Source organism: Nematolebias whitei, chromosome 15 (genome assembly GCF_014905685.2).
Source record: "Nematolebias whitei isolate Nwh7 chromosome 15, NemWhi1, whole genome shotgun sequence".
NCBI classification, from domain to species: domain Eukaryota; kingdom Metazoa; phylum Chordata; class Actinopteri; order Cyprinodontiformes; family Rivulidae; genus Nematolebias; species Nematolebias whitei.
In genome coordinates, this window is record NC_056512.1 from 31036222 (window position 1) to 31054646 (window position 18425).

The 18425-nt window shown below is 38.7% G+C and overlaps 1 protein-coding gene across 1 annotated transcript; it reads left to right on the forward strand.

Moving 5' to 3' along the window:
- Positions 1 to 6441: 6441 nt before the first annotated feature.
- On the forward strand, positions 6442 to 17734 carry sdr42e2 (short chain dehydrogenase/reductase family 42E, member 2). Its single transcript, XM_037688368.1, has 12 exons — positions 6442 to 6467; positions 6929 to 7367; positions 7770 to 7865; positions 10793 to 10850; positions 11289 to 11407; positions 11492 to 11567; positions 12346 to 12428; positions 14461 to 14598; positions 14671 to 14736; positions 15002 to 15065; positions 15175 to 15248; positions 17449 to 17734. Exons 2-12 carry the CDS (start codon positions 6936 to 6938, stop codon positions 17686 to 17688), a joined length of 1446 nt encoding a protein of 481 aa, XP_037544296.1. The 5' UTR covers positions 6442 to 6467; positions 6929 to 6935; the 3' UTR covers positions 17689 to 17734.
- The last annotated feature ends 691 nt before the right edge of the window (positions 17735 to 18425 follow it).

The window sequence follows — 18425 nt, forward strand, 5'->3', positions numbered from 1 at the left end:
ATACTGTTTGTGTGTGTGTGTACTTTGTATGTATATAGATAGATATGTAAGTTTTGCTGCCACATCAGCCTTTTGTTTTCATTTAATAAATGTCGTTCTTATTTTACCTTCGAGTTCCCCGAGCCTCTGTCTGCACTTTGAGTTCAACAAACCACCAGACTGTGATACCACGTCAAATATCTCAGGTATAGATAAAATTATTCATTCATTCAATCTTTATTTATACAGGCTAGTCTAATTGAGCCATGAGGACTCATTAACAAGAGTTAATTAGGTTACGGCCATTTTTGAGTTTATTATTATCTGTTGGCTGTGTGGCCAAGTTGAATTGCATCAACATCAAAAGCTAATCAGCTTATTGATTTTTTCAACAGTTTAATTTAAATGTATCCTGTGGTTCATTGGACAATAGACTAAATAAAAGATTACAGTCTACTTTCACCTTTTGGCAGCAGATAATGATTATCTTGTCATCCTTCCGTGTTTGATTTATTTTGGATTAGCAGGTTAGATTTCTACCCTTCCAGTCACCTGAACCCGTGTTCCTGTCATCCAGTTTGCATGAAGCTTCGCTGAGCAGGTTCATCAGTTCATCTGTCTGATGGTGACTGCTCTTTGTTCCCATTTCTCACCTCTCCATCCCAAGTCTGGAGCTGCTCGTAGCTGTCAAAATCCTACTTCACACACCTTCTCTCAAACTCACCTCTGGAGGGATTTTCGACTGATCTGCAGCAAATTTTCCACAGAAAGTTTCCACAGAAGTTTGTCAGCGCTCAGAGGCTTCTTTTTGAACCAGAACATGATGTCCCCATCAAAGTGTCAAAGTCAAACGCACAGAACTGCCAGCATTTCATTTTGTCAGCAACAAGACCATTGATTGTGTACACAAGTTGTTTTCTGACGCCCCCTGCTGCTGGTTGAAAATCCTCCTAGAAAAGAATAGACATTTATTGTCATTGCACGTAACGAAATTTGTGTCTGCTTCCCAGAGATCAAAAGTAAAAACAGTATAATATAAAACAAAAAACAAACAAAAAAAAACTATAAAAAGCATGTTTAAATCTGTTTGTTCTTGTCTTGATTGATCTGTACCTTTTCCTTGATGGTAACAGTCAAACAGATCATGTCCAGGGTGAGACATGTCCTTTAAGATGTTGTGGGCTTTTCCCATGTAGCGGGAACTGTGTAGATCTTCCAGTGAGAGGATCTGCTGGACTGTGTTGATGACTCTCTGGAGCACTTTCCTCTGAGCTACTGTGCAGCTAAGATACCACACACAGAGTGATGCAGTATGTTCAGATGCTCTCTATGGCACATTAGTAGAAAGACACCAGCAGGCCCTTGTTCGTCCTGAGCTCTCTCAGGAAGTACAGTCTCTGCTGGGCCTTTTTGAGCAACTCAGAGGTGTTCATGCTCCAGGTCGGATTCCCCTTAATATGGACTCCCAGGAAATGGTTAATCTACTCTCTCCACACTGTCTCTGCTTATAATCAGGGGTGGAACCATCATTTTCTTTCCCTGAAGTCGATGATTTGTTCCTTAGTCTTTGAGGTGTTGAGGAGCAGATTGTTCCCTCTGCATCAAGCAGTCACTTGTTCCACCTCGTCCCTGTAGGCGAATTCATCCCCACCACTGTGGTGTCATCCGCAAATTTGACTATGGTGTTGCTGTGGTGAGCAGGGGTGCAGTTGTGTGTGTGTGTAGAGGTAAAAGAGTAAGGGGCTCAGTACACAGCCCTGTGGAGCTCCCGTGCTGAGGCTGAGGGCCATGGATGTGTGATGGCCCATTTGAACCCTCTGACTGCGGTCGGCCAGGAAATTTTCCCCTGTGCATGTGGAGTGTGGAAGTCCCAGTTCCCCCAGTTTGTCCACCAATTTGTTGGGGAGGAAGATGTTGAAAACAGAGCTGTACTCTACGAAGAGCATCCGCACACAGCTCTCTCTTTCCTCCAGGTGGGACATAGAAACATGGAGGACTGTACCTACGGCATCCTCAGTTGATCTTTTAGCTATGTAGACAAGATGGGGGGGTCAAGGATTTGTGGGAGGAGTGAAGTGATGTGACTCCTGACCAGTTTTTCAAAAACACTTCATCAGAGCAACTGGCCCGACAAGAACAGAACAGGACAACTGAGCACCTCTGGGATGATGCTGGTTTCTGAGTCAATCATATAAATGTGATGAAGAAGAAAGTCTTGTTTTTTATGCTCCACCGCCATATGTGAAGGCAATAAGGTTTTTGCCCATTGTTTGCAGGTCTGCCTGTTAACAAAATATCTTATGAACTACTTGGCAGATTTTAAGAAAACTATCTGAAATGTATCAGTGTATATACAACTCCAAACAACTTGAGCTAACACAAAAGAGGCTCCAACTCTGTTAATTTTACAGACGTTAAGCTAAAATTTGATGCAGTTGTTGCTGAGCATTATCCCAAAAACATACTCTGAGTGCTAATGTGCTAATGTTAAAAATCTAAGTTTAAAAGATCATGACAATTTATTAACACATGTAAATGTGTGTGAAGTTTGTGAACATCAGAAAGTGTTTTTTTTATTTTTTTTTACCTGACCATCATTAAGTGAACTCTGATAGAAATATTACATTAATGTCCTCTCAGGCAAATCACTTTATATTTAGACATTTTGTGCTTTTCTTTTATTTAACAACATAAACTTTAATAAACGGTTGCTCGTTGTTTATTTTTGCACATAGTTATCTCATTGCACTTCTATATTTTAGGATAAACTAACTGTTCATTCCTAACTGCATTGTTTTTCTTTTTTATTGTTAGTTTTTAATGTGTGTACCGTGTGTGCCGCAACACTCAGGAACGAATAAAATGTTTTTATATTCTTGTTTATACGAAATTTCATGAAATAAAATGAACAAGTAACCAATTACGAGATTCTACAAACAATGAAAAGAGTTAAACTATATAAAAAAGCATAAAGTAGTAAAATGTGGATACAACAAATTTGAGTAAACCGATTGCTAACAGCTAGAATTAACAAATGAGTTTTAATTTGTAGTGAATTAGCAATCATACAGTAAGAAGTCTTGAAGTTTTGCTTTATGTCAAACATTTTCAAGTGAAGCGTTGAAAGTTCACAGCTTTTGTGGTTTTAGAACATTCACTGTTCTTCAACACCACTAAAAAAACTACATTCTTGCATTCAGGCTAAAGTATTTATTTTTTGTTTGAATTCTTTTACATGGATGTAAGATTTGTAACACACACTCTAAAATGCACAGAAAAAGGCAGGTAATCCTCAAACTAAAAACATCATTAACAAACGTTCTCAGCTCCTGTGACGGTCCTGCTCAGATTAACTACAGAATGGGATGTTCCTTCAGTGAAAACAAACAGAAGATTAAGAAATTTATCACTGTGATATCAGAGAACAAGTAACTTTAAAATAGGACACTTTGTTGTCAATTAAAATAGCCAAAGTGATAAAAAAGAAACACTTCAATGACATCCAGTCTTCTTTTTACTGCTGTTTATTTTTAGTTTTCCCACTAAGACCTTCGGCTCCTCTGCTTAAGACTTTTCATCCATCTTTCTTTAATTACGTTCAGCACATTCAGCCGTCAGCTCAGGTTCAGCAACTCAATAAAACATGAAGCTTTTATTTCTGTTCCCTCCAAAACCAACAAGCTCATGAGGGTTTCTGCTCTGAATTTTACCTCGGTCTGGTGGTTAGTCATCATGCCAAAGGTAAATCAGCATTTGATGACTCTGACTTCACGCCATAATTTCTGTTACACATCACATTGATTTGAATCCAGTGGGACACTGAGAACACCAGAAGTTCATGAAATGTTGTCTTGCTGGTCCATCAGAACCAGCAGGGCTGTGGTAACTTGGTGGTCAGTGCCACAGTCTTGTAATCCAAAGGTTGTGGGTTTGAGTCCAGGTTGCATGAGGAACGGCATCAGGCATAGAACAATTGCCAAATCTTTGAATGTGAGTTTGCTCAATGGAGCAGCCAAAATAAATTTACTTTACCACCAAAGAAAAGAAAAAACGTTCCAAGAGCCATCATTATGATAAACAAAATTGCTGTAAAAGCTTAAATAGCTTTGATTTCATATTTGATGTAAATGACCAAACATCTAACACTAACTTGGAGCTAAGCACAAAATTCTGAGCTTCATAAAATACTTATCTAGACGGGCTCCTTTATTCTCACATGATCATTAGCTATCACACATATTTTCCAAACTGAGGCTTTTTGAAGGCTCCCTCTGACGAGGGCCCCTGGTAAACACTACACAATCTATAACTTTGCTAGGATAAACCTAATGCCTATAAAAAGACTGTACATATTCAGTTAGCAAAACCAATGAAAATTAAAGATGAAACTCCAGAAGATAAACATATCCAACCCTAAAATGTGTTAGACAATTGCTCTCGAACACCAGGATGTCAGGGGTAGCTCCGTGGTCAGTGCCACAGTCTTGTAACCCTGAGGTTGCATGTTTGAGCCCAGGTTGCATCAGGAAGGGCATCCAGTGTAAAACAAATGGTCAAATCTTTCATGGGAGTTTGCTCACTGTGGTGACCGGAGCAGCTGAAAGAAACTTACTTTGTTTACTACTACATAGCCTATGTACCTTTTTTTTAAAATAAATGGGGGGTGGGGGGGGGGGGGGGTGACTATCTTATACCATCAAAATCATATTACCGGTAACCCAAAATACAAATCTGACAGAGTCTTGTTTTTTTGTTTTCTCCTTTTTTAATTTTCAAACATGGGCCTGTTTTAATGTAAGCTGATTTCCTCTGTGGAAAAGAGGCATAATTACGAGAAACCATCACAAAATTATGACTTATCATCTTGACTTAGAGGGCTTTTTTTTTATTCAAAGTGGCAGTAATGGGGTTCTATAAATGTATATAATCAGTTGTTATTTTTTCTTGTTTCTTGATTAAATTACGCTTAATAGAAACTATAGCTCACAAATAAATATATTGAAACAAGTTGTAACAGATAACACATTAACTTCAATAATGGCTTTAAGAGTTCTAAAAAATGGAAACTATTAATACCTTAAAGGTTTCATAACTTGATAATAACATTTTGCATTTATAGGCCATAAGTTTTTATATATATATATATATCAGAAAACAATATGTTTGTGCTGCATCTGTGTATCAGTTAAGTAACTATGCCATGTTTGATATCTGTATCATTCTGTCTTGTCTGAGCTCCAGTTTGTTTTGCTGTTTGGCTCATCTAGTGCTAATCACAACGTCTATCTCAAGTTATGATTTCATAACACTTCCTGCAATACTTAACAAAGTGGGTCTAATGATGCTAGCATGGCTAACGATGTTAGCAAGCTACCTGATCAGCTTAATTTACATTACTTTAATTTATTTTTGCATTTTTGCCATCAGCCTTTAAAAGTAGGAATTAGTGTCACTAAAATTATTTGGGACTTACCGTAATTTCTGGACTATTGAGCGCACCTGAATATAAGCCGTGCCCAATAAATCAAAAATAAAAATAATTGAACATATATAGACCACAGTTGTCTATAAGCCGATGGTGTCCACATTGTGACATGAGATATTTACACAGAAAGATAAAAAAACAACAACTGTTAATTAAATATGTACGGGTAACATACACAAATACGTACAGTAAATGTTTTTTTTTCTCCGAACAGTGCCTGTAACATGGCTGGTTTAAAAAAATAAATACAGTAGCCTACCAGGAAGTCATTGATCGCTATCTTCAGTGTCTCCCACGACCTGTTTGGTCATTTCATTGGTCAGATTTATTATTTTAACCTTTACAGATAGTCTCATTGAGTAAGGAGGACCTACCCCCCAGGAGAAGCATGTATTAGGCAGCTATGTGAGCGCCCGGGTGTGACGAGGCTAAATGTTTTGGCTGTATGAAGCTCGTTAGCCCATCAAAAAAAAAAAAAAAAAATCCCTAAATTAGCCGCAGCATTGTATAAACCAGTGTTCAAAGTATGTGAAAAAAGTAGCGGCTTATAGTCCGTAACTTACGGTACTTGTCTTTTACACAATAATAACTTTTAACTTGAATTTTAATTAAAGCGTAATTTGACGAGTTAGCTTAACAGCTAACACTTGAATAGCCTTTATCCAAATCTTCTTCACTCTTCTCTGCTGTTCTAAAATTGATAAGGCATTATACATATTTAAAAAAAAATTAAATTAACTTTTAAGTTTCTGGAGGACATTTTATTTTTGAACTCTAAGAATGTTACAGTCAATTTTTTTGTGCACTTGCTGCTCATGAAAACTGGCTGCGTGTTGCTTCCAGACATTACAGCAGAGCATCTTCAGGACAACATGAGGGTGATAGACAGGCAGGTGAGTGGGCGGGGCTTGGGGAGGGACTACAGAGGCGACATACATTCTGTTTCTTCATAAAGCAGCCGGCACAGGTATGGACGTGACAAGAGGAGGAGAGCAACAATAAGGTGAGTTAATTTTTCAAACTAATAAACTGAAAAAGTTGATTCAAACTCAGACTTTTTGCTTTCAGACTAGTTGCGAAATTTCCAACCAGCTCAAAAGACCTGTGGAAGTTTGATTTATTAAGATGACATTTAAAAATAAGTTGTTTTTGGTAGCAGGTTTGAACTTTATTATACTTTAAAATGACACATGAAACAAGTTCTTAATTTGTTTAAAAAAATTATTGTTATTATTTTTGAACCACGCACAATCAGGTTAATTTAATTTGCTAATGTGTGTTCAAATTTAGAAATTTTAAAAGAAATAGAAAGTGTGAGGTTACATTCCTCGGCAAACATATTTGACTGAATGGCAAATCGATTAGGGATAAAAACAATTATCACATTATTCAGACAAGAGTCAGATTAGGATCCTGATGAATAACCAAAGATTTTATTTAATTTATTTATTCTCTTTCCTTCAGGACTCTTATGGAGGTGTACAGTTCGAACATGAGTGAGAGCGGGGCCTCTGTGTGCCAGGTGAAGCAGCTCCCCTGCCACAGTGTACCCCTTCTCCGCTTGCAGGCAGGCGGACACCATCACAGCCCCTCTGTCGCTTGCAAGTCGTGGACGAATGGTTCACCTCCAGCCGTCACCTCCTCTGCCGTGCGCCACAGGAGCAGCGGAGCCACTGCAGGAACATGCAGCAACCCGGAGTGTGCGGCCTCCAGGCTGGTAGACGAGGTCGTGTCAGCGGCATCGTCTCGGGGCTCCTCCAAGGGGAAGGTGGTGGTGACAGGAGGAGCGGGGTACTTCGGCTTCAGCCTGGGGAAGGAACTGGCCAGCGAGGGGATGTCTGTAATCCTCCTTGACCTGAGCAGACCTACCTGTGATATTCCTGAGGGAGCAGTCTTCTATCAGGTATCCTCGTGTTTCTCATTGTACCAACTGTTAGGTAAACCTTTAGCATCATACACCTGCTCTCTGTATATATCCGCTCTCTTTTGAAAGCTACAGTAGAAGTGTTCCTTTAATTTTGGGGCTCTGTGTAACCATGAGAATCAGCTCTAGTGTCTCTGAACGTCAGAGTCGCTCTGGGTGGAAACGGACACAGGTGAGCGATCTGCCAGAGCAGCAGCTGGCCCACAGAGGGTGGAGACATGAGTCAAGTTTCACCTGCACACCTCCTTGCATACTTGACGCAAACTGCCGTTTCACGTACAGTACTAGTTAATAGAATCACATGAACTGTTTGAAATGAAAATAATAACTTTTTCACTTTCGTAGCTGCCATCTCACGCTTGTTTTCATTCTTTCTTACAGAGCGACATTCGGGATTATTCTTCCCTCCATAAGGTGTGTGAAGGGGTGGACTGCATTTTCCACACAGCTTCCTATGGCATGTCTGGACCAGAGCAGGTGACTTTTCCTTCATGTCATCTTTTGCATCTTCTCAGTGTTTAATAGCTCAAAGGAGTTGGAGTGTAGACGCCTTCACTCATTTAATCAGCTGTGAAGCAGACTGACAAGCTTCTGAATTGTTTAATTATTCTCGCAGACAAACAGTCCTCCAACCTGACTGACTGGCTGTTTCATCCTGCAGCTACTATTACAAATTCCAGCAATGCTCACCATAGTTTAGTCACAGAACCAAAAGTACAAATCTTGGTTAGGTTAAACCTGGAGAGTAATAAACACAATGCAAAGCAATGACGATACGCAGATTTTTATTTGAAAGAGACAGAAACGTTCCTGCTTCCTGAATGTGACGGAACGCAGAAGTTTCTGTAAAGTCTTGACTTCCTCCATCGCGTCATGATTCCTGCAGCCAGTCGAGTTTCTCAAAGAAAGAGAGGAAAGAGAAATGAGGGAGCGATCTCCTTAAATTTTTATTAATTGTGTTAAAATATTTGACTTGGAAAATCCAATTTACTTTAATTTGTCCGTATGTGTTTTGTTCTGCGTTTAAAATAATAAGAATTAAAAAGAGATGTTCAAGTTTTAAAATGTTTAAATCTTTTTACACAAACAGTTTCTGCTTTATAGGTGGAATGCTGCGTTTTTATGATTATAACAGTATGTTAGATTATCCTTAGTATATCGTTACAACTTCACTTCTCTCTGTTTTTAATATTTCTAACCCAGGCTTGAAGATTAAGTTGAGATTATTTAAAATACTTTTTAAAAACATGTTTTAGTAGTTTATTTGATTAAATTAATTATTCACATAAAAGTGTATTTACAGTTACAGTTATTTACATTATTGAGCATGCATCAGGATATTTACAGTTTTGTTTTTTATTTTAATTTTGAATAAATTCATTCAGTGTTCTGTGTTTGGTGGTAAACATATTTGCATGATGCATGATAACAAACATACAGTAATTACAAAATTTGACATTTTTCACTTTAAAGCACATTCACACAAAAACCAGTGGTTGTTTTGAAATTACACAAACTCCCACAAAGAAACAAGACAAGAAAGTTCAGTCAAATATCACAGTAACTCATTTCCCTGACTGATTCTTGTGATGTGTTTAACCCTCCTGCTGCCCCAAAATAAAATGGCCTCAAATGATGCATTGTGGGTCGTTTACTGGTGGGTCAACCAGAAGCTTTTGGACCAGAAACCTTTATAGATCATGAACTCACTCAGTGGTTTGTGCAAATCCAACCAAACTTGTGCAAACGTAAACATATCACAGGCAGCACGGTGGCGCAACTGGTAGAGCTGCTGCCTCTCAGCGAGCAGGTCCCTGGTTCAAACCCCGGTCCAGGTGCCTTTCTGGGTGGAGTTTGCATGTTCTCTCCGTGCATGCGTGGGTTTTCTCTGTGTGCTCCGGTTTACTCCCACAGACCAAAAACATGCATGTTAGGCTGATTGGTGACTCTAAATTGTCCCTAGGTGTGAGTGAGAGCGTGAATGGTTGTTTGTCTCTATGTGGCCCTGTGATGGACTTGCGACCTGTCCAGGGTGTACCCCGCCCCTCGCACAGTGATTGCTGGACATGGGCACCGGCGACCCCCGTGACCCAAAATGGAATAAGCGGGTAAAGAAAATGGATGGATGGATGGATGGAAACATATCACAATAAATAATTTCCAAAAAGAATTAATCTTCTGCCTGAAACAAAATCATTAATCTTGGAAGGAATTTTTGCAGAAATGGAATGCAGCCGATATGGATAGAGTTGCGTTACCAGTCAAAATGTTTGCTGTCTAATAGATCTGTTACAGGATCAAAAATGATCCATAAGTGATGTAAAATAAAAGTTTAATTTAGCTCCATTTTATAGAAAAATGAAAACGTATTTCACGCTTCACAAGAATTGAAAAAAAAAAAGATCTTCGCTTGAGCATTACACATTTTTAGACAAAATTTCTCAAAGGTGCAACTTAACATGCATCAAAATTACCCACAATGCAATACAACCAACATAAACTTAGTTTGTCAGACACCTAACGTAACTTCATGTAAGCAGATACTGATGTTTCAAACTCAGCGGCGCAACCTTTAACGATGACGTTTGAGTCAAACAAATCAAACACACCTCACCTGGTCTTCTGTTAAATGAATCAAACACACCTTGCCTGGTCTTCTGTTAAACAAATCAAACACACCTTGCCTGGTCTTCTGCTGGTTTCCAAGATTTAACAGCGAGGGAGCAGCATCTTGACTGGTTTTAAGTACAGCAGTCCCTCATTTATTGCAGGGGTTACGTTCCGGACCCCTCCCCCCTCCCCATAATAAGCAAAAAACTGAGAAGTAGAAATGACATTGATTTCTGAGATGAGACAATAAACCAAAACAGTTCAGTCAACTAATACTTTGTACATTTAAATCAACTAAATTAAAGTCAGAGTTTATTTAGCAAGAGTTTAGCTCTGTAGCTCGGTTCTGGTCTGGTTCGGTTCAAATTCAGTAGACCTACCCAGTCTTGATCCAGTTCTGGTCCAGTTCTGATTGGCTCTCTGCGTCAGTGTTGCCAGGTGAGAAATGTAGGATTATTGTACTAGAGACATAAAATGATCTTGTTTTGAGGGAAATTATTGTACACCCGTCATAACCAAAATAACAAGTCTATTGATGCTCTATAGTCACTCTAGTGTTGAATAGGTTTAGACTGGCAATACAGTGTAGGCTTATTGAGAGAAAACTAGAAAATGTTGGCACTTTTTTTGTTGTTTGTTTTGTTGTGAACAATCTTTCAGTGCTGCACTTTGAAAAACCGCCAGTTAGCGAGGGACTACTGTACTGTATTCAGAGAGATGTGATTTTGTGAGTGTGCAGAGGTGACTGTGCTGTGATTAAAACTTTTTGGTCTGTGGTGGTGTCTGACTTCCAGCTGAGGAAGCAGCTGGTTGAGTCGGTCAACGTCGGCGGGACCAGCAACGTCATAAATGGTAAGAGCTCATGCAACGTGTTCAACCAACTGAAGAAGTTCTCAAATGGAGATAAATTAGAGCACCTTGATGTCTGAGACAAGAAAAATTATTTCTTAATTGGATTTGTAAAGAGAGAGTGTATTTTATGCAGTTTGTGTTTGTGCATTTAAGTGAAACTTTATACTTGAAGGTCTGAAGAAGTTCAACAATGTTCAGTCAGGTCATCTGGATAGTTTTTTTTTTTTGTTGAGACATTTTGCCCTTCATCCAAAGGACTTCATCAGTCTGAGGAGCCACAACAAACTCTGTCCCACAAGCAGCACACTCCCACAGGATGGGACATCTGTCCAGATGACCTGACTGAACATTGTTAGATTTTTTTACCTGGATTATCGAGCATGAACTTTGACGTCTGAAGAAGTTGCTTCGCGTTTTAACTTGGCCTAACTGTGCCAGTGTGTAAGGAACGAGGTGTCCCCAGGCTGGTCTACACCAGCACCATCAACGTCGTGTTCGCAGGGAAACCCATCGTGGACGGCGACGAGGCTTCAGTGTCATACGCGCCCAGTGATTTGGTAAGCCAGTCAGTCGTATAACACACAAATCTTGCACATTTTGCCATCAGCGAAGCATAAAGTGAACGCTTCTGTCCGCTCCAGCACATCGACTACTACTCCAGAACTAAAACGGTCGCAGAGAAGATGGTCCTGTCGGCCAACGGATCCCCACTGAAAGGTGCGAAGCGAGCTGCGACAGCACTGAATTACATAAAGAGGTGGCACTCTAGAGGAGATTGCAGTCCGTTTTCTCCCCTTCCAGTTTAAAACTGTGTGCTGGAAACTGGCAATGGTCACCATGGAGACTGAGCGTGCCATCCAATCGACGTTGCAACAGTTTAAATTTAGAGTCACACGGACCCGTCGATGCTAATGTTTCAGACTTCTGCCTAAATGCATCGCATCATATTTAATGGGTTTTATGTTTCTAAATGTGTTTGTATTAACGAGCCAGAAGCCTCTCATCCCCCCACTTTAGTATAACCCGACACCCTATCTGTTGATCATCGGTCCTTACATTTAATTAAGTGTACAGCATGGAAGGTGTCTCATTATATACTGCAGGAGAAAGGTCATGTATCCGCGCCCAGAGGAAGTTTTTCCACTGCTCCGTCACAAAACATGAGTGAAGAAGCAGGGAGGCACAACATCAATCTGTTTAAGTCTTTTTGTAGCAACTTTACATGTTTCTTTGATGAACGAAAAACAGCATAATTATCTTTTTGATTGATTGTTTAATGTTCAGGTCAATATCTTACTTGAAAAAGAAAAAAAGGGCCCTTTTAAACAACGTAAATAGTAAAAGCCAGCTCTTCTAATGACGAGACCTTACTTTTTTTTTTACATTTTTTTTTTTTTACCAAACTATAGAGCTTTGCTCTTCATTTCCTGCTGCACAACTTCAGCATCATTTTGTAAACGGTGCTGATGTGAAAATGAATTTGTATGTTCCGAAGATGGAGGCGTCCTGAGGACCTGTGCCCTGCGGCCCTGCGGCATCTATGGTCCAGAGGAGAGGAGACATTTTGACAGAACGATGGTGAGCAAGCAAAAGTCTGACCCCGTCAGTCAAATTTTAGTCATAAACACTTTTCAAACATTGGTGTGACACCAAACTGGTCAAACAGATAAAGGAAGAAACTGATAAGCAAAATAAGTTTAAGCAGTAATGAAATGCGGAAGGGTTAAACCACGATGTTTGTGTAAGAAAAGGACTAATGACACTAAAAAAAGGTCCATTTTGTGTCATGTTTGAGGCCTCGCTGACAGAATGCGCTCCTGTCTGAAGAGTTTGCATAATTGATGGGAATCAGCAGGCATCCAGTTACGACGGCTGCTTTTTCTTTCGGTGTTTTCCTCCACACGGCAGCTCTCAGCGCAGTTTGGTGAATCCACACTTTGAATGGTCAAACTTGACTTTTGATACCCTTGAAGTTTGTCTTCCACTATTACTGTAGGGTGAATGTGTCCTTTAAACACGAACTAACAAATGTAACCATATTTACATACAGGTGGGACAGTAAAACATAAAAACACATGTACAAAGTCTACAACACAACTGTTTTAAGATACCAGATAAAAAAAAAAAAACAAGGTTAAGAATAAGGAAAACAGGATTTTAGAGAAACTCAAAAATGTATATCTACTTTTGGAGTCAACTTGATTAAAGATGGCTGCCACTGTTTATTGACCTTCACCAGCACAAAAATGGCATTATATCTGTCAATTTTACACGCGTCGATGTAAAATTTAGTGTGGTAGTAGCTGAGCATGATCCCCAACATATACTCTGAGCACTTCATATTGTGAGACCTACTGGATGAATTTGAATGAAACTCAAAATCTTTAGTGGCTGTGCATTTTTAACTGATTATTGAGTCTCCCCAGTTCAAGATGACTGCCAAAGCTGCTTTTATTTTTATTTTACGTTTTTGCCATACTACCATGAACTAAAGAAACCAGATTTAGAAAAACAGCACAGTAATTTGCAGACAGTATAAATTGGGCACAGACGGGGACAATCTGAGGCAGGGCTTAATTTGAGCAGGATCCTGCTGGAACAGGATCCAGAAACGATCTTATTTTGACAGGGTCCGTTCCAATAACGTTTGTTTGGATCCAGTAACTCTCGGGCTTACTAATAATAACGTTATGAACAAATTTGACTGCCTTGAATGAATAAAACTTATACTGCATATAAAAACTGAAAATAATGACATAAACACTAATTTTAAACACAACAGCCACTTACGAGCTTCTTAATATCACATCAGAGCTGACCCTTCAAGTAGCATTTCCACTTCTACCCTTATAAATATCTCAACTCCTAAAAGTTCAGTCATGGGCAATTTAATTAAAAACACAAAAATATAATTAAACAGTACAACTAAATTGCAAATCAGTTTTAAAGTTTAAGTGGGCCATTAATAAAATGTTGATTATTTATATATATATAAAAAAAGAGAAATGTTTGATGGGTAATCGCGTTAAAACAACGGTGCCAATTTGTCAAAATAACAGCTATAAAAATGTCAAAAAGACAGTCCAATTTACTTTTAAAAAAGTTTCTCATTGAACAACTTAACAACCGAGAATTGAAGCACCTGAAGGCGGTGCCAATGGAGATGGTACCCGATGTGGGATGGGGTGAGGGGTGTTAGATGTATACTTTTGTTGGGTGTAACTGGGACCTTGTGTATATAATTTTGTTCCACCACATGTACCACTTATGATGTGAATAACAATAAAGAAACCTTGACCTTAGGATGCTTGAGAAAAGCGGACCGTGCTCTATTCACACAAGGAGAGCTGTTGGTCAGGCTGCTCTCTAAAATAGTTATTGAATCAAGTGTTTATTTACGTAGATGTTTAACAACCAGTTAAACTACTCCAGAATGCAAGAAATGGCATCTACTTTATTCATAATTTTCTGGGGGAGGACCCCCCCCCCCCAGAGCCCCCGGCATTGTTTGGTTTACAAATTAAGCTCTGATTTGAGAGCTTCCTGAGAACATCTTATCATTAAACTGACCTCAAGCTGTCTGTTGATTATCTCTAGTTTCTGTTTCCAGAAATACGTGGAGTGGGGCCTTTTTAGCTTCAAGCTCGGTGACTCTGAGGCCAGGATGAACTGGGTCCATGTGGATAATCTGGTTCTGGCCCACAAGCTGGCAGCTGAGGCCCTCACACAGAAGAAGAGCTGTGTTGCAGTGAGTCTGTTTAAAGCTAACTCATGACCAACTCTCCCGTTAGATTTTAACGAAGGTGCTGCTGTTTTTCAGAGCGGACAGGCCTATTTCATTAACGATGGCACTGCAGTCAACCTGTTTGAGTGGATGGGTCCTATTGTGAGTTGAAGTGTGCACACGCTTATTATCAGGAAAACTAAAGTCAGACATGTCTGATTTCTCTGGATCAGTGAAGTTGGCCCAAAACGGTTTCTTTATTTACCGATCTGCAGATTTATCAGCTTTGAAACTTCTAAAACGTAAAACTCCTGATATATCCCTTTTAAAAGACCAGATGCTTTACTGATTGTTTTTGTCAGGACTTAATAAATGGTTTTACTGGGAAAAGTTCAAGTGGATTTTACTTCCTGTTCTTTTCTTGTAGTTTAAAAAGTTTGACCAAAGTCAGCCGTCCATAACTTTACCCATTTCACTCGTCTACTCAGCAGGTACCTCATCCTTCTTTTTTATTTTTTAGACTTTTTTTTATTTTTTTAGATCTTATTTGTTTGAAAATGTGTCACTTTTCTGCTAATAATGATTTTCTTCTGCTGGCAGCCATCCTGGTGGAATATTTACACTTGATTCTGAGACCAGTGATAACGGTGCCGCTGCCTTTTACCAGATTAGAGGTAAACATCTCTTTGTTGTTTTTTTGTTTTTAAATTATCAGATTTATTCCCTGCATTTGTCAGAAAAAAAAAACAGACTAAAACTGGAATGCAGGAAAAAAAATCAAAGAGAAAACAACAGTGCAGAAAGTTGAACGATGAGAGCAGCCATCTTTAATATTCCTCAACCTCATATCTTAAAATAAAGATATAATCTTAAAATGACAGTTTTTATTTTCACCCAACATTTCTCTGTACTTATCGTGCTGATAATGTTCAGAATGCTGTTAAGGATAAAGTTATTTTGACTTTCAGGCAGTCTTTGTCGACTAAACTTCTTGTAAAATAAGTTTTAAATATCTGACACTTCTTTCAAAAGGGGATCTCACACTAAACATCCACCTTATGTACAATATCTTCTTAACTACAGTCGCAGAAAGAAAAACTACAATGACAAAAGTAATAAGACTAAAATCAAATAATGTAAACCAGTAAATTATTTAAAAACAAAAATAGAATCTGATGTTTACAAAAAGGGCAGAATTTCTAGAAAGAGAAAGAAAAGAACACCGGACCTGCAGGGAATCATGGAGGCTCGGTTCTGTTCTGTGTTTGGAACATGCTCAGGGTACAATGAATCTCAAGATTATCAAGACACTTTGGAGTGAAATGTGCTGCAGCAAGTTTGGTCTCAGAACAGAACTATGACCCGAAACACTGGACTGGACCTGTTACAGAAATCACTCGATCGCAGTAAACGCCTCAGGAGTTTGTACATTAAATTATTAACGGTGCCATCCCTTTTGTCGAGCTCATTTGCATTAATTGTTTTAAATATAATTTTGTTGAACTGAAATTCAAAAGCAATGACTGATTTCTCAATTGATTTTCTGTCATTTTTTCTTTTTGTGGTCATTGTGGTTTTTTTGTTTTTTTTTAATCCACCCATCATGAGTTTGTATCTTAAAGCAGTGGTTCCCAACCCTGGTCCTTGAGGAACACCATGCTGCATGCTTTAGTTGTTTCTCTGCTCCCACACACCTTATTCAGTGATTTAATTACTTCTTTAAATTCAGCAGAAGCCTGTTAATCACCCCTTTCACTCACATCAAGTGTGTCGAAGCAGAGGAACAACTAAAACAAGCAGGGTGGTGTTCCTCAGGGACCATGGTTGGGAACCATTTATCTTAAAGATTAGGTTGATTTGGATTCTTCTTCAAGTCCGCCTACAACAGTCTACTCTTCTTTAGGGCAAATATTTTAAATTCAGACCCTCTCAACCCTAAAGTGGAAGCTTAAACACATAAAAAAACAAACTTTACAAACAAATGTTTGAATTTTGTCATCTTGTTCCTGGAGCTGCAGCCAATTCTTCACTTTATAAAAAAAATATATTAACTTAATAATAATAATAATAATAATAATAATAATAATAATAATAATAATAATAATAATAATAATAATTTCAAATCCATTAAATAAATCAGTCCTGCAATTGCAACTTGTCTCGAGGAGTCTTTGTCGTGGCTCGTTGGGTCCTCATGAATGTGTGATGAAGCCCGAAACCGAAGCTGAGCTCTGCGGGCCCTTCACCTGCAGAGCTGGGTCCCTCAGACAGCTGCAGGCTGAGGGATCGACTGATTGTCCCGTGAATAAAACATCAGCTGCTGCAGGTCAGAGTAGGAAGTTCAAGATGCAGTTCACAGGAAGTGACATCAGGACAGCGGTATAGGCTGAGACAGGGTACACATCACCAGGGTTCACAATGAACCCGATGACTGTACGCTAAACACTTACTTTATTTAAATGAATACCGTTAGAATAGAATTACATGTGTTTTTTTAATCATATGCAAATATTTTTTTTAAATCTGGTATCTGTTTTGAAAAGCTTCCAAAGTATCATGAACCAGAAAGAAACATGCAGTCAGGACATGCATCAGGTCTAACAGGACGGGCAGGGCTCTGTGTGACTGTATGTGCCTCAGATGCTGACGAGTACAAAACAATGTGGCTTGAGTCATACAGAAAGGCTCGAGCGCCCACTGAAGAAAAAGTGTTCACTTATGGAAAGTAAAGAGTAAAATGAGTCATAGGGAGGATTCAAAGTGATTTTCTAGGTTTTTGAAGACAAATCTCCTGAAAGTCTCTACAGGTGTTCACTTAGAATGTTGAATTTATTTCTGGTTTTTTTTTAATATAACTTTTCATTATTTCTGCAGGTTAGACACATCACTGTGAGCCACACTTTCAAAATAGACAAAGCCTGTCGAGAGTTGGGTTACTGCCCCAAGAAGTACAACCTGGCAGATGCTTTTGACCACTATTGTAAAACCCATGCGCCTCGCTCCAACTCATCCTCCACCAGCGTGTCCTTGACCTCCCAGCTGCTCAGATACCTCGTCCTTCTGCTGCTGATGGGCCTCTGTCTGCTGCTGCTCGTGTTTTCTGGCATACTCTAGCTAAACGACTGACGGTTTTGAACAGAGTGCTGGAGGATCATTTGTCTCAGGCGTAGTCAGTGGAAGTAAACACCTAATTTATTTGCAAAATAATAATGTTTTCTTAGATGTGGCAAATATTTCAGAAATCACCAATTGTAATCAATTAGAGTTGTTTTAGGTTTTCTTTTGTTTCTCATTTTTCACAAGAAAAAAAATCCCTGAAGTGAGCTGTTTTTTCCTACCCTTTCAAATCATATAAGCTGAATTTTAAAATGATGAAAAAAATCTACAAGTATTAACTTATGAGGATTTACATGTATGTGAAAAATTTCTATACTTTCATGTTATTATTAGGCTGTTGAAAAATATACAAGCTGATAATTTGTAGTAATAACGTTTAAATTCTCATTTGTTGTTTTTAAAAGCATGCTTCCAGTTTGTACAACAATGCTCTGTGGTGAGATGTTGCTGAGTAATACTAAAGAAGTAGTAATTTTGTACACTTTTAAAAATAAATCAATTAACAAGAAATGTGGTGTCCATTAAATATTTATCGCAAGACTGTTCAGCTTTCCAATACTGGTCGAAAACATAAATGATACAAAGAATTTGAAAACATTTGATCGACAGAAAAAGTCATGTTTAATGTGTTCACTAGAGGGCGCCATTGTACATGCAGTGATCGTAGTGTGTCGAGTCAACAAAGATGCAGGAAGACTTTTTGATCGAAATATTCCCATTAAAACGTTTTATCG

Excerpts from the sequence above, each read along its gene's own strand:
- sdr42e2 (XM_037688368.1), top strand. The coding sequence starts at position 6,936 with ATGGAGGTGTACAGTTCGAACATGAGTGAGAGCGGGGCCTCTGTGTGC. Across the intron at positions 11,568-12,345 it reads CAACGGATCCCCACTGAAAG|ATGGAGGCGTCCTGAGGACC; the intron begins GTGCGAAGCGAG and ends TATGTTCCGAAG. Across the intron at positions 14,737-15,001 it reads TTGAGTGGATGGGTCCTATT|TTTAAAAAGTTTGACCAAAG; the intron begins GTGAGTTGAAGT and ends CTTTTCTTGTAG.